General features: G+C 41.8%; 1 protein-coding gene across 1 annotated transcript; it reads right to left on the bottom strand.

Moving 5' to 3' along the window:
- Positions 1-14,056: 14,056 nt before the first annotated feature.
- Positions 14,057-15,047, bottom strand: LOC308254697 (olfactory receptor 11G2-like; the record flags this gene model as incomplete). Its single annotated transcript, XM_080681057.1, has 1 exon — positions 14,057-15,047. Exon 1 carries the CDS (start codon positions 15,011-15,013, stop codon positions 14,057-14,059), a length of 957 nt encoding a protein of 318 aa, XP_080537183.1. The 5' UTR covers positions 15,014-15,047.
- Positions 15,048-15,410: the final 363 nt, after the last annotated feature.

Raw genomic sequence — 15,410 nt, 5'->3', positions numbered from 1 at the left:
ATGTTACCTCTCTGGCTGCTAAAGATAATTATGGTCCCCCAGCTCTGGGTGTTGAAATAGGAGAGAGAGCAGGATGGACAAATTTGTTTCAGCATTGCAACACATTTGCTTAGTGGTGCTAGTGGAGTCCTTAAATCTCTATAAGAGTTGTTTTCTTTCTATGAAAAGGGAATAGGATTGTATGATTTTTGATCACTTTTCATTATAAGATGCTTTAATCCTATTGCAAGTATATCACAATACTCATGATATCAAGACTTTACAAATCTAGAGGTGATCTTCTAGTTATATTGATCTCTTGGATGAAAACATCAGTTGGATAATTTGTCACTTATACATGAAGCCCAAAGATTCCGCCAACTCCCTTTTGGTAATTCTTCAATTTTCAGAGTCTGACAAAGCTACCCTACATAACAAGAAGTGTGTGAAAAATGATTCTCTGTTTGCCATCATCATTTAATGCTTGACCTAACAGAATTGACAGTGGGTGAAAAAAATCTCTAACAAGTAGTGTTACTCACCTTTTATTATCTGGTTCCCTTGCAAAGAAGCGGTGATGGTGTTTACTAGGCACAAAGGTAAGCTGGCGTCGTCCAAAGTGACAGATCTGAATCAGGTACCGAAAGCACTGTGGCAGAGTGAGAATGTGGATACAGTGGCATCCCATCTGTGTTTATGCATACAGAATGCTTTGGCTGAGTTACTTAACAAAGCCAAACAAAACAAACTACATCCTCTCCCCCATTATATCTTGGAAAAATGGGAGTAGATCCAATTAGCTTAGCTGATTCTGAGCTATCTACACTAATAAAAGAGTAACATGCAAATTAACCATCACTCTGCTATGCCAAGCCACGCCCACCAGCCAATCAGGAGCGAGTATGCAAACTGACCCAACCAAGATGGCAGCTGGCCACGGAGCTGGAGCAAGCAGGAGGCTTGGGTTGCCCTGGCAATGGAGGAAGCCAAGCTTCCTGCCTGCCCTGGCAGGCCCTGGCCTCCGCTCAAGGCTACAAAGTTTCAATTATAGAAGATAAATAAACCCTAGATACTTGCTTCCAGCCGGCCCTGGCCTCCACTCAAGGAAGCACTGAAAAAAAAGAAAAGGAAAAAGAAAAAAAGGAGGGGCTGGGACCTTGGGTCGCCGGGCGGTGATGAGGCCAGAAATGGGATGGCAGGGGCCATTGGGGGTAAGTAGACGAGCAGGGGGGCCAGTTAGGGGTGAGCAGGCCATCAGTGGGGGTCAGTTGGAGGTGATCAGGACAGTGCGGGAGGGAGTTTGGAGTGAGCAGGCCAGCAGGGGGGCTGTTGGGGGTGATCAGGCCAGTGGGGAGGGAAAGTGGGGGCGAGCAGGCTAGCAGGGGGGGCAGTTGGAGGTGAGCAGGCCAGCAGGGGGTGGCAGTTGGGGGTGATCAGGCTGGCGGGGGAGCATTTGGGGGCGAGAAAGCCGGCGGCGGGGGGCAGTTGGGGGAGAGCAGGCTGGCAGGCAGGTGAGCGGCTGGAGCCAGCAGTTCTGGATTGTGAGAGGGATGTCTGACTGCTGGTTTAGGCCCGATCCCTGTAAACCGGCAGTAAGACATCCTTTGAGGGGTCCCATATTGGAGAGGGTGCAGGCTGGGCTGAGGAACATCCCCCCCCCCCCCCCCCGTGCACAAATTTCGTGCACTGGGCCACTAGTAATATATAAGATGAGAGAAAGGCATTTCTTTGATACTTTACTTTTTCCCCCCAAAGCTGGTCTAAAAAGGCACAATGGTGTGGAAGTATGATTGGTCTGCTCTCACAGCAGCACATCTGCCTGCTTCATTCCATTTGGACAGGCGGTTTTCACACCTGTCCCATTTCTGCAAAGCCCTTGAAAATAAGAACAATTTTCCTATTTATGAGCAGTAGTAGGCAGCTAAAGCAGTAGGAAAATCAAGGATTTGGAGCAAGGAACTTAGGGTTTGAATTATAAATCAGAATTTGCCATTTTTAAAAAAATATGGAATGCTTCACAAATTTGCATGTCATCCTTGCACAGGGGCCATGCTAACCTTCTCTGTATCGTTCCAATTTAGTATATGTGCTGGCGAAGTGAGCACTCATAATTTGCCAATTGTGGAAACTTTTTCAATCATATAAACTATTTCCCAGTTCCTTCAATGTAAAATGGGCACAGTGACACTTTCACCAAAGGATTGAGGACTCTGAATGAGGTAACATATGTGGAAGTACACTGAGTGGCCGGATTATTATGACCACCTGACGTTTGTAGGCAAATTTGCCGTACACTGCATCGTATGGGATATGGAAGCTGAAGGCCTTTGCTGTCTGCAGTTACCAAGATAAAACATCTCCAATTTGCACAGAAACACAAGGATTGGACAGTCGAGCATTGGAAAAAAGTCATGTGGTCTGATGAATCACGTTTCCAGTTGCATCATGCAGATGGCAGAGTGAGAATTTCGCCGAAACAGCATGAAAGCATGCACCCCACATGCATGAATACAACCCTTCAAGCTGGTGGGGGCAGTGTTATGGTTTGGGGCATGTTTTCCTGGCATGATTTGGGCCCTTTAATTCATGTGGAATAACGTCTGAATAGCACAACATACCTAAGTATCGTTGCTGATCAAGTTCATCCTATCATGTTGATGGCGTATCCCAATGGAGATGGCTTCTTCCAACAAGACAATGTGCCATGCCACAGTGCTCGTATTGTGCAGGAGTGGTTTCAAGAACATGAGGGAGACTTTACCTTGCTTATGTGGCCCCCACAATCACCAGATCTCAATCCAATTGAGCATTTGTGGGACGAAGTTAAAAGAACCATCAGGCAGCTGGTTCCACAATCATCAAATCTCACAGAACTGGACAGTGCTCTTCATCAGGCATGGTGTCAGATTCCTCACATCACCTTTCAACATCTCGTGGAGTCAATGCCAAGAAGAATCGCCACAGTATTGACGGCCCAACGAAGTACTGATGGGGTGGTCATAATAATCTGGCCACTCAGTGTACTTTCTAGGGCCTGGCACACAGTGATGCTTGGGAATCGTTAGCCATGTAAAATAGTCAAGACAAAGTGAACAGGAGCCTTATTTATAGGAAAGGAGCTTTTCTAGCTCTTTAATGTTTATTTTCTCATCTAAGCATTATGTCATCTCCTTTTATGGATGAGAGGGGAATCCAAACCTGAAGATCGTGTCTGATCTTCCTGGGAGGAGAGGTGGTCTCCTCGACAATAACCATAAGTGAGCGGAGGAGTAGAGATAGGGTGAAGCTCTCTCAGTGTTTGTTGGAGGATGGAAGGATTATAAGCAGAGCCTCCAGGGAGTGAGCCCTGTTCCAGGAGGATCAACTCACCACTTCCAGAAGGAGAGCAGTGTCAGGAGACTTTTCTGTGTTAGTTCTTCCCTTTCCCTGGGGCCTGCCTTCTCTGGAGACCCTGATGCCTACCGCCTTTGCTTTCCAGTAAGAGTAGAAAATATTACCTTTTCCAGCCCCAAACTTCTCAGGGACAGCATGAGATCTATTGAGTCTCTAAGCCGACTCAGAGCAACTGCCAACTGTAGGGAAGCAAAATTTGCCATCCCAAAATGTGTCTGGCATGAGCATTATTTTATTTTTAAGAAACAAAAGGCTCAGGAAGAACATTTGACCTCTTCTCAAATCACCTAAAGGAATTAAGATAGGCCTGTTCCTGTCTTAATTTCTGTTGAAGTTCCAGACTCCTATCTCTTTCTCCTTAGTCCCAAATGACACATATACCCCTTTTCCCCTTAGTGTCCTTGGACTTTTCTTGCTTATGTAATTCCCCAAAAATAAGTATCAAAACTTGGTTTTCTCCTGTTACTCTGTCTTATATCATGTAAATTATTCAACCAGCCACAAGAACCAAGAAGGGGAGGGGAAAATTTTCGCCTCCCCCACATTACACACGGTGTAGTAGCTCCAATGCAGGAAGGTATTCATTGGACATCTAACGAGTGGTGCCAGTTATGGGTTTTTGGGACAAAGCCACCTCTGATTTCCCAGGAAGAAGAGATGGGCTGGAAGTATGATGAGACCTTGGGCATGGAGGGCTGTACAGTTATAGCAGGAATCAATCTCTTCCCAGGATCACCTTGGCTTTCTTATAAATCTTTTCCTTTCTTGTTCATGGTGGCCCTGTGAGCCTCAAACAGCTCAGGGAACACTTCCCAGGTCCAAGAGAAGACAGAGCAGGGCTTCTGTAGCTCCCCTCCAGCAGGTGCGTCTGGGAGTGGGGCTCTTCACCTTCTTTATTCTCGTTTTCTGTCCATTTACCCCCAACTATGGAAGGAGTTTCATCTCAAAGACTTGTCAGTCCAGTTTATTTCTTTGTTTGAATAGCTTTGATGTTCCTTCTGTCCCCAACGTAAATTCAAAAGTGGCAAACAAGGACCCCTGTGATTTAGCCATAACCTATTATTATCATCGCTATTGTTGTTGTTTTCCATGTTCCTCACCATTTCTTGCATACGTCCTTGTGTCATAGCCACCTTATGATACTGGCACATAATGGAACATTATATATTTTTGTTGAGTGAGTAATTTTACCCTCTGAAAAGTTGACAGGAACACTCTGTATTGATGACTGATGGTGGGAGAGGTAAGCCTCGTGGAGTGAGGAACCCAGGGAGATTAATTTACTCACGTGGATGTAGAGAGCTAACTTATGAAATGTCCTCTTTTTCTTTCATTCTTTTTTATTCTTAGCTTCTCCTCTCATTGCTCCCTTCATCCCAGATATATTCTCACAGAATTCTCAGAGGTGGTGTTAGTACAGAGGTCATTGGTTCCCTGTCCATATCCCCTCTGTATTTCCTCCTTCTTTCCACTTCAGTGAGACTGACAGCACCCACATATATTTTTGTTGTCCACCTTCCCCCCCCCTTCACCCGACCCCGACTGGGAAACTGCCTGTTTTTCTTTCCTCCAGGCCAGAATAGCTGGGAAGTTAATGGTCTCCCCAGAAGCTCTTAACAATGGACAGATGGGAATTGGGATATCAATATCCCAGCTCCCTTGCCCTGGACTGTCTGCCTGACCACCCTGGTGTTCTCCACAGGAATTAGCTCCAGTTACCCACAGTGGTAGTTGGCTTGACAATGCACTCCTTGTTGGAAGACTTCCGTTCCTTGTTTCATTCTTCTCTATCAATGTTCCCTTCATTACCCAAATAAACTACTTGCACTGGTCTCAGGATTAACTTCTGTGGAGACAAAGACACAGGGGCAGGGACATTATGGCCTAACCGCCATTTGTATCACTGCTGAAATGAGCAAACTAGTTTCAAGTTTCAACCAGTTAAATTTTTTTTTTCTTTCCCAATTAAACTTTTGGACAACTTAAATATTGATTTTGTCAGATGGGTGCTATTTGTTATATATTTTTTCCTTTCTTTTTGTTTTACTTCTCTTTTTTTAAAGATACATACATTTATTAAAACTTTGAAGACATTTAACAATCTATTGAATTCAGAAACATAAATTCTTCATATTAGCTCTAGAAACCCGAGAAGTCCCAGAAGTTTAATTTAAAGGCTTTAGAGAGAATTTATTGTAAAAGGTGTTAATATTACATTCTTTGTTAGACTGGTAGTTGGAACACTTTTGATTTCATTTCACTATTTCACCCTTGACCCATTGCCACCAGTAGGAGCAGATGCAATTGTGAATAAATGAAGTCTTATATTCATATTTATCTAAACATAGCAAATAGCACCAGGTTTCCCACTTAATGGAATGTGCTTTTACAATTCTTTGGAGCAATGAGCCTTTCGATTCCCATTTTCCCCACTCAAGTGCCTTTGTCCTAACACCTTTGAGTATTTGTTACCACAGGACTCCTTACAGGAATACAGGTGAAACTGTCTCAGAAGGTGCTTTACTCTGTTCTGTTCTTTCACAGCTCAGATTCACTGGTCACAGTTAAACAGGTAGAAATGGGTTAACAATTTTGGAACTCACGATAATTTTGTCCACAGAAGAACATGGACCAATAGTCTGCTCCAAGAAGATGTCAGTGTGGGTGTAAGGAAGCAACAAAAGCCATCCCAGCCTCCTGGTGCCTCCCACCAGGAGCGGTGCTGCCCCGTGAGCCCGTTGCATAGCAAGGCCATCAGGCTCTGGCAGTCCTGGTCAATGTGCACACCCCATTCCTCCAGTTCCACAGTCTCTCCAGCAGGGTACTTGCCAAAGTCGACAGCGCCACCATGAGGTCCCAGCTGAGACTGCGCAGTCTTGGAGTTTTCTCCCACAGTCACCTGTGCCACCAGCTCAATTAGGTTTCCCTGATGTCTGAGGTAGCAGGACCAGACAAGCTGGTAACGCTACTGTACCTGGGAGGCCATGGAGCTCAGCATGGCACAGGACTTCTAAGCGCAGTACTCCAGGTAGTCGGTCAACAGCCACTCAATGCATCCACCAATCCTTGGCCTCTTTTTAATTTCTTTTTTTCAGTTACAGCCTACATTCAATATTTTGTATTAGTTTCAGGTGTACAGCATAGTGGATAAACAAAAATATACTTTACAAAATGACCCTCTCCCTGGTATAGTTCCAGTACCTACCTGGCACCGTACATAATATTGACTATATTCCTTATGCTGTAATTTACTTCCCCATGACAATTTTAAAAATATATTTTTATTGATTTCAGAGAGGAAGGGGGAGAGAGAGAAATATCAATGATGAGGGAGAATCATCGATTGGCTGCCTCCTGCACACCCCACAGTGGGGATCAAGCCTGCAACACGGGCATATGCCCTTGACCAGAATTAAACCTGGGATCCTTCAGTCTGCAGGCCAATGCTCTATCCACTGAGCAAAAACAGCCAGGGCCTCTTGACTATTTGGTAACTACCAATTAGTACTTCTTTCAAAACTTTTTTGTTGAATTTATTGGGGTGGCATTGGTTAATAAAATTATATAGGTTTCAGGTGTACAATTCTACAATACATTATCTGTATATTGTATTGTGTTCACCACCACAAGTCAAATCTCCTAACAGTCATATAATGGTACTAGAGGCCCGGTGCATGAAAATTCGTGCACTGGGGGTGGTGGTCCCTCAGCCCAGCCTGCCCCCCTCACAGTCCAGGAGCCCTCAGGGGATGTCCTACTGATGGCTTAAGCCCACTCCCCACAGAGAGTGGGCCTAAGCCACAGTCTGGCCTCCCTCTGAGGGAGGCAACTGGGCTGATCAAGAGAAGGCGCTGCCCCATCAGCCCACCGCTGCTGCCACTGCCAGCTGCCATGGTTGCCTGCCCTCAGCCCTTGAAGCTGCTGTGGCTTTGTCCAGAAGGACATTCAACTGTTCGGTCTAATTAGCATATTATGCTTTTATTATTATAGATTTTTAAGAGCACCATTCACTCTATTTGGAAAGGTGAATTATGAAAGTTTGTGAAACAAAAAACATCAAACAATTTAGCTCTTTAAGAATGTCTCTAGGAGAGAACCAAGATGGCGGCATAGGTAAACAGCTGTACTTGCTGTCTCCCACAACCACATCAATATTACAACTAAAATATATAACTATCATCCAGAACCATGGGAAAGCTGGCTGAGTGGAAGTACTACAACTAGAGAGGTCAAGAAGAAAGCGCATTGAGACTGGTAGGCGGTGCAGCGGTGTGGGACAGGGCTGGGACCCGGGTGTGCTGCTTTTTTAATTGGGAGGGAGATACAAGCTCCCTCTTGCTCTGAGCTCCAGTGCTGGGAGAGACTCAGGGGGACCCAGACACATACAGGGAGAACCTGGACTGTCTGGCATTGGGGCAGGAATGCAGGGGCGGCTTTCTTCCAGATGGAGGTGGAGGTGATCCCAGTGGTCATTGTTCCCCTGCTGAGACCTCCCTGGTACAGGGCTGACTGGCAGTCATTGCTGTTTGCTCTGCCTTGGAGATTCCCTGAGACCCTGCCTTACCCAATTTACAGCCCCACCCAAACTGTGTGCAGCGGCTTTTGCATATGAATGGCCTTTCCTTTCTCAGCCTAAAACCTGTCAACCAAGTGGCAGCTGGGTCAGGGAGCCCCAAACCAGCACCAGCCTGCCTTGCTTCACAGCTGGGCCTCGTCTGGGCACTTCCAAACCCGATACAAAGAGGAAGGAATCTGCAGATCTCTCTGTAGCTCCTGCTGGGTGGCCCCAGGCAGTGGCTGACTTTGCACCTCCTTGGAGATCCAAGAGCCAATATACCCAGTGGTCAGTGTGAGACCATACCAGATTACAACTCTTCACATCCATAAACAATACACTCAAGGGGCAGACTCAGTGAGTACCAAAACCCCATTGAAGCAAGTCCTGTTCATAGGAGTGTCTCCTGCACAGCAGCTCTTCCATTGTAGACACAGCTGGTCCTCACAGCCAATTGGCCTGGAGGTCAATTCCTCCCAGTGACACCAACAGCAATCAAGGCTCAACTACAACAAGACTGTGCACACAGCCCACAAAGGGGTGCACCAAGAGTGTCCACCTCAGGTGATTGGGGCGGCTGAGCCACTGGGCCCTATAGGACACCTACTACACAAGGCCACTCTATCAACTCAAGGAGACTTAGCAGCTCTACCCAATACATAGAAACAAACCCAGGGAAGCAGCCAAAATGTGGAGACAAAAAAACATGTCACAAATGAAAGAAATGGAAGAAAGCAAACTACTGGATATAGAGTTCAAAACCACAGTTATAATGTTCCTCAAGAATCTTCTAGAAACCTCTGAGGAACTTAGTGAAACCTTCAAGGATCTTAGTGAGAATGCCAGAAAAAAGTGAAAAAGGACCAGTCAGAAATTAAGCATACACTGACTGAAATAAAGAATAATATACAGACAGAATAATCAACAGTAGACTAGAGGATCCCAAGAATCAAGTCAAAGATTTGAAATACAAGGAAGGAAAAAACACCTAACTGGAAGAGCAAAAAGAAAAAAAAAATCCAAACATATGAAGATAGTGTAAGGAGCCTGTGGGACAACTTCAAGCATACCAACATCTGAATTATTGGGGTGCCAGAAGAAGAGGGAGAGCAAGATATTGAAACCTATTTGAAGAAATAATGACAGAAAACTTCCCATACCTGGTGAAAGAAATAGACTTATAAGTCCAGGAAGTGCAGAGAACCTCAAACAAAAGGAATCCAAAGAGGACCACACCAAGACACATCATAATTAAAATGCCAAGGGCAAAAGACAAAGAGAGAATATTAAAAACAGCAAGAGAAAGTTAGTTACCTACAGGGGAATGCCCATACGACTGTCAGCTGATTTCTCAACAGAGACTATGCAGGCCAGAGGGAGTGGCAAGAAATATTCAAAGTGATGAATAGCAAGAACCTACAACCAAGATTACTCTACCCAGCAAAGCTATCATTTAGAATCGAAGGTCAGATAAAGAGCTTCACAGACAAGAAAAAGCTAAAGGAGTTCATCACAATCAAATCAATATTATATGAAATGCTGAAGGGTATTCTTTAAGAAGAGGAAAAAGGGAAGGATAAAAAATTATGAACAACAAAGTGAAAACAAATACATATCTATCAGCAAGTGAATCTAAAAATCAAATGAATAAAAAAATCTATGAACAGAATTAACTGGGGAATGTAATGGAATCAGGGGCATGGAAATGGAGCAGACTGACAATTCTCAGGGGAAAGGGGGTGTGGGGAGGTGCGGGAAGAGAGTAGACAAAGATCTTATATACATGTATGCAGTTTTTAAGGATGTGGACAGTGGGGTGTCGAGGGCCTGGGGTGGAGTAGGAACTGGGTGGAGGGGAACTATGGGTGGGGGGAAGAGGGACATGTGTAATAATCTGAACAATAAAGATTAAAAAAAAAGAATCTCTCTAAATATGTCATCTATACATATTCTTCATATCCCCTCCTGCCCTCCCCCCCCCACTTTTTAGGAGAAACTAAAAAATATTTTTTCTTTACCTAATTCTGCTGTCTCCTTTCTATTGGTTATGATAGCTAAAAAATACTATTATGGGCAAATTTTCTGTTTTTCTTTATCGTAATTATGAAACTAAACTAGCAGAGCCACTCAGTTTAGTGTTCACCAGTAAGTTCTGGGTAATAGCTGAAAGTACTTTATTTTTCTTATAAAAACAAACAAATAAACAAAAACTTTTGAGTAGACGCTGATGAATATTTGACAGTTTGGATTCAGAGTTTCTTACTCCATTCTGCAACTCACTTATGTTGCACAGCAGCCAGTTTTATTTTCCAATGTCAAAGATATTTTTAAAGTAGAAATGTACTTTTTTTGGTAGAATTCTGATGCTTTTACATGCTCTTGAAGGAGTGATTTGACTTTTAGAAAACTACTTTAGAACAGAGTTTGTCACGTTACTATCATATAAAAACATATTTGGCATAAAAAACAGATTAGGAGCTTTTGTTTTTAGTGCCTCAAGGTCACTTTTAGAATCAGCTCTTAAACCACAGCAGATCTTTTGTGGTTTATGCCCTACTGAGCATGCAACTTCTAGGAATCCATTAGCAGCTAGTTAATCGACATTTACTATGTATCTACCTTCTAGCTCAGTGCCTAGCATATTGAATGTGTTCAACTGTTTATATGAAAAAAATGACAGAGGAGGAAGTTGATACAATAATTATGAAAAAAGTGGCCACTTTCACCCACGCCCATTTGGTTCAGTAGATAAGAGTGTCAGCCTGGGAACTGAAGAGTCCCGGGTTCTGGTTGGGGCTCATGCAGGAGGCAACGCAATTGATGTGTTTCTCTCATTTTGAGAGAGGGAATGACAGATATTTCTCTCTGTCTTTCCCTCTCTCTTCCACTCTCTCTAAAAATCAATGGAAAAATATCCTTGGGTGAAGATTTAAAAAAAAAAAAAAAGGTTACTTTCAATTTTTATACTTTATTTACTCTCATTGAAGGAGGAAGACATTAACTACTTTGTTCCAACAGAACTAAAGAATTTTAGTGAGATGATACCCAGAGGTTATCAGTTTTGTTCTTTTTCATTTTCCATTAACAATTAGTCCTCTTTCTAGTTTCCCAAAGTATCAAAGAATTATGAAGAAATACCTCCCTGGTTCTAATTTTATAGTGAAATACTTTAAAAATTTATTTTTTAATGTAAATAGTATATGTTGTTTAAATGTATGTTTAATAGTGATACATGCATATAGAATGAAATTTTAAAAATATAAAGGCATATAAAATGAAAATGCCTCCTTCCCTCTCTGTCTCCAGACACCCAATTCTCTTTCTCAAAAGCATTCAGTTACTAGTTTTTTTTTCTTATTTAAGAAGCATACAATGTATTTATGAACACAAACATATACATATCTACATAATTTTTCTTCACATGAAAGAAAGATAGCCCAAGATCTGGATCTCTTTTATCTTGCTTTTCATTTACAGTACACTTTGAGGATATTTTTATATCAATAGACATGTACAGATCTTAGTTTTTAAAAAAATATGTTTTTATTGATTCTTAGAGAGAGAAGGGAGAGGGAGAAAGAGATAGAAACATTAATGATGAGAGAGAATCACTGATCAGCCACCTCCTGCACACCCCTTACTGGGGATGGAGCCCACAACCTGGGCATATGCCCTGACCAGGAATCAAACCAAGTCAAACCAGCGACCTCTTGGTTCCTGGGTCAGTGCTCTACTGCTGAACCACACTGGCCAGACCAGATCTTCATTTTTAACAGTGATATAGGATATTCCAATATATGGATATACGATAATTTACTTAATCAGTTATTAATTAATGGAAATTTAGATTGTTCCAATATTTTGTTATTAAAAACAGAGGTTAATATTCTTATACATACACCATTATTCTTATGTGTGAGAATATTACTTAACCAAATATTTAGGAGTGGAATTGCTAAGTCAAAGGGAATGCCCTTTAAATGTTCATGGTTTTAGGCAAAATGTCCTCCATAAATGTTGTACCAATTTATGCCCTATGAGCAAAGGATTAGATTTCTGTTTTTTACAACACTATTTGTGATCTTTATAAATTTTTAGGGAAAATAGGTAGATGTATTATAGTTTTCTTTGTTTTCTCTAATTCTGAATGAAATAGAATGTCTTTTTTTCATATATTTGGCACGTTTCTTATTGTGCTGATGTTATGTTCATTATTATTATTTTAAAAATATATTTTCATTGATTTTAGAGAGGAAGGAAGAGAGAGATAAAGATAGAAACATCAATGATGAGAGACAATCATTGATGGGCTTTCTTCTGCACACCCCCTTCTGGGAATTGAGCCCACAATTCAGGCATGTGCCCTGACGGGGAATCAAATGGTGACCTCCTGGTTCATTGGTCAACACTCAACCACTGATCCATGCCGGCTGGGTGTTATTTTCATTATTGATCTGAAGATATTTATCCATACTATGCATATTTATCTTTTGTTTATAATTGATGCCTCCATGACAGATGTTCTCAAGGACACCAGATGTTCTCAAGGACAATGCTATAAGCTCAGCTAGAAAAGACAATTTAATGTTGTTAAAAAACGTAATAGGTTTTGCCTTAGGGTTATAACCTTGTGTAATTTGTAAGGGCAAATACACATAAAAAGTTCTCTGTTGAAAACAAGGGAAGAGACTTTCTTCTCTCCTTTTATTTTTAAAAAAATTTTTAGAACATACTTAAGAAAACGTTTAATTAAGTTCTTTATCTTTGAAATACATGTAAATCTTTGAAATACATGAAAAAGCTAAAAAAACCTCTTGCCAGCTTTATGATTCCAGAATGTCTTTGTCAAGGACGGTCCTGGCAAGTCACTTTGAAATGTAATCATCAAGGTAGGTAGCAGCACCCAGTGTCCCAGTTTCTATGGAGGGTAAGAGTCTAACTTTGGTGCCCTAACTTCCAAGTTGCAAAACTACCTTCTGTCCATTCAGATGTGTTTTTTTTTTTTTTCCTTTGTATGAGACAATTACCAGGTGAATCTAGGATTAACTCTGTGTGATAAATGATGCAGTCAAGGCTTTCGAGGACCAGTTATTGTTTATCTTGAAACCATGTATGTAATGGATGTATTTACCTGACTATATAAAAGGATTAGCTTTCTTTCTGACTTTGCTGTCTCTTAGTAGATTGCCTGTGATGTACATATTCCATTGCTTTCATGCTTATTTAATAATAAAACTATTTTATTCTTTTCTATCTATGTGGAGAGGTTTTTCTGGGCTGGCAGGAGATTTGTTTTTAATTATATTTTCCTAACAAACTCAACTCAGTTTTTCAATATATGTTCTATCATTTGTAAAATTAGGGAGATGGAGTACATCTTTGAGATTCCTTATAGCTCTATAAATTCTAGGAAATAAAAAAAACATGAACAATTTTCTTCTTTAAAAATTTCTTATTAAATTTCTTTCTTTTTATTGAATTTATTGGGGTGACATCAGTTCACAAAGCCATATGGGTTTCAAGTGTATAACTCAACAAGAGACCATCTGCACACTGCATCATGTGCTCATTGTCCAAAGCAATGAACAATTTTCTGAGTGATGTCAGTTAGTCTTTTTTATTTATTTATTTTTTAAATATATTTTATTGATTTTTTACAGAGAGGAAGGGAGAGAGATAGAGAGAAACATCGATGAGAGAGAAACATTGATCAGCTGCATCCTGCACACCCCCTGCTGGGGATGTGCCCGCAACCAAGGTACATGCCCTTGACTGGAATTGAGCCTAGGACCCTTCAGTCCGCAGGCTGACACTCTATCCACTGAGCCAAACCAGTCAGGGCCAGTTAGTCTTTTTTAATCAAGAAATTAAAAACAGATTATGTCCCCCCCAAATATTTTAAATCAAGACTCTTACTTTTATGACCCCAATAATTTATTTTTCTTTATTTTTATTATTGACACTATTACAGATGTCCCCATTCCTCCCCTTTACCCCTTCCACCTAGTTTCCCCTTCCCTCTTGACATCACCTCAATGTTGTCTGTGTCCATGAGTTATGCATATATGTTCTTGGCTAATCCCTTCATCTTCTTTCATTCAGTCCTCCCAACCTTCCCTCTGACAGCTGTCAGACTGTTTCATGTATCCATGCCTCTGTTTCTATCCCAAATAATTTCTTTATCGCATGTTTCATATCTTTGTTCCTTAAGCTATATATTACAGGGTTAATGAGTGGAGTAACTACAGAATAAAGTAAAGTCATTATCTTCTGCATTCCAGCTTTATGTTCTGATGTTGGGCTTATATACATGACCATCACTGAGCCATAGAAAAGAGAAACCACAGCCAGATGGGATCCACAGGTGGAGAAAGCCTTTCTTCGTCCAGCTGCTGAGGGAACCCTCAACACAGCTTGTAGAACCAGAGAATAGGACACCATGATACAAATAAAGGGAATAAATAAGACCAGAGAACTTAAGGTGGAGCTAGTTAACTCTATTGCAGGGTATCTGGTACAGGTGAGGGCCAACAGAGGACCTGGGTCACACAGGAAGTGGTCAATGATCCTAGAGCCACAGAAGGACATTTGGGAAATAACAGTGATAGGAATCAAGAACCAGAGGAAGCCAAGTACCCAGCAGCTGACCACAAGATCAGTGCAGAGACGTCCAGTCATAATGGTTGGGTAGTGTAGAGGTTTGCAGATGGCAAGGTATCGATCAAATGCCATAACAGCCAAGAAAAAGCATTCTGTAGAACCCAAGGAGAAGAAAAAATAGAACTGGAGAAAGCACCCAGAGAAGGAGATGATTTTGGTGTCAGAGAGGAAATTAGCCAACATGTTGGGGACAGTGGAGGTGACATACCAGATCTCCAGGAAGGAGAAGTTGGCCAGCAGGATGTACATGGGGGTGTGGAGTCTCTGATCCCAGTGCACAGCACAGATGATGGAACCATTGCCCATGAGGGTCAGGAGGAAGACAACAGAGAAGAGAACAAAGAGGAGGACCTGCCCTTCCCTGGGGCCAGGGAAGCCCACGAGGATGAAGCCAGTGATGGTGCTGGAGTTGTTGAAAAATTTCATGGGTCTGTGAGCTGTAAACAGACCATCAAATAATTGAATGACTGTGTATACCTACATGACACCACCATGGGGAATGCAATAAACACTTATATATCAATAGTTACTATTTTTTTCTAAACCTGAAATACTGTCATGGTTTATCCAGGGTAGACTAGTACTAATCTGGTCTTGCTGAAATAGGTCTCTGATTGTCTAGGTTGGAAATATGATGCTGAAAATTCCATATAAACTGTGAAACCTGGTGTTATGGATCTAATGTTAAGATACATGTAGCAGGAAACTTGTAAAGAAGAGAAAACTTTAAATTTTTTGCTCTCTCTCCTAATCACTTCTTGGGAGCACCTCAAGGCAGAATGACTTTGGATGGTTATACATTTGCATAATGACTTCATGTTTT

The sequence above is a fragment of the Plecotus auritus genome (assembly GCF_963455305.1).
Source record: "Plecotus auritus genome assembly, chromosome: 1".
NCBI classification, from domain to species: domain Eukaryota; kingdom Metazoa; phylum Chordata; class Mammalia; order Chiroptera; family Vespertilionidae; genus Plecotus; species Plecotus auritus.
This window is presented reverse-complemented; position numbering and strand designations above follow the sequence as displayed.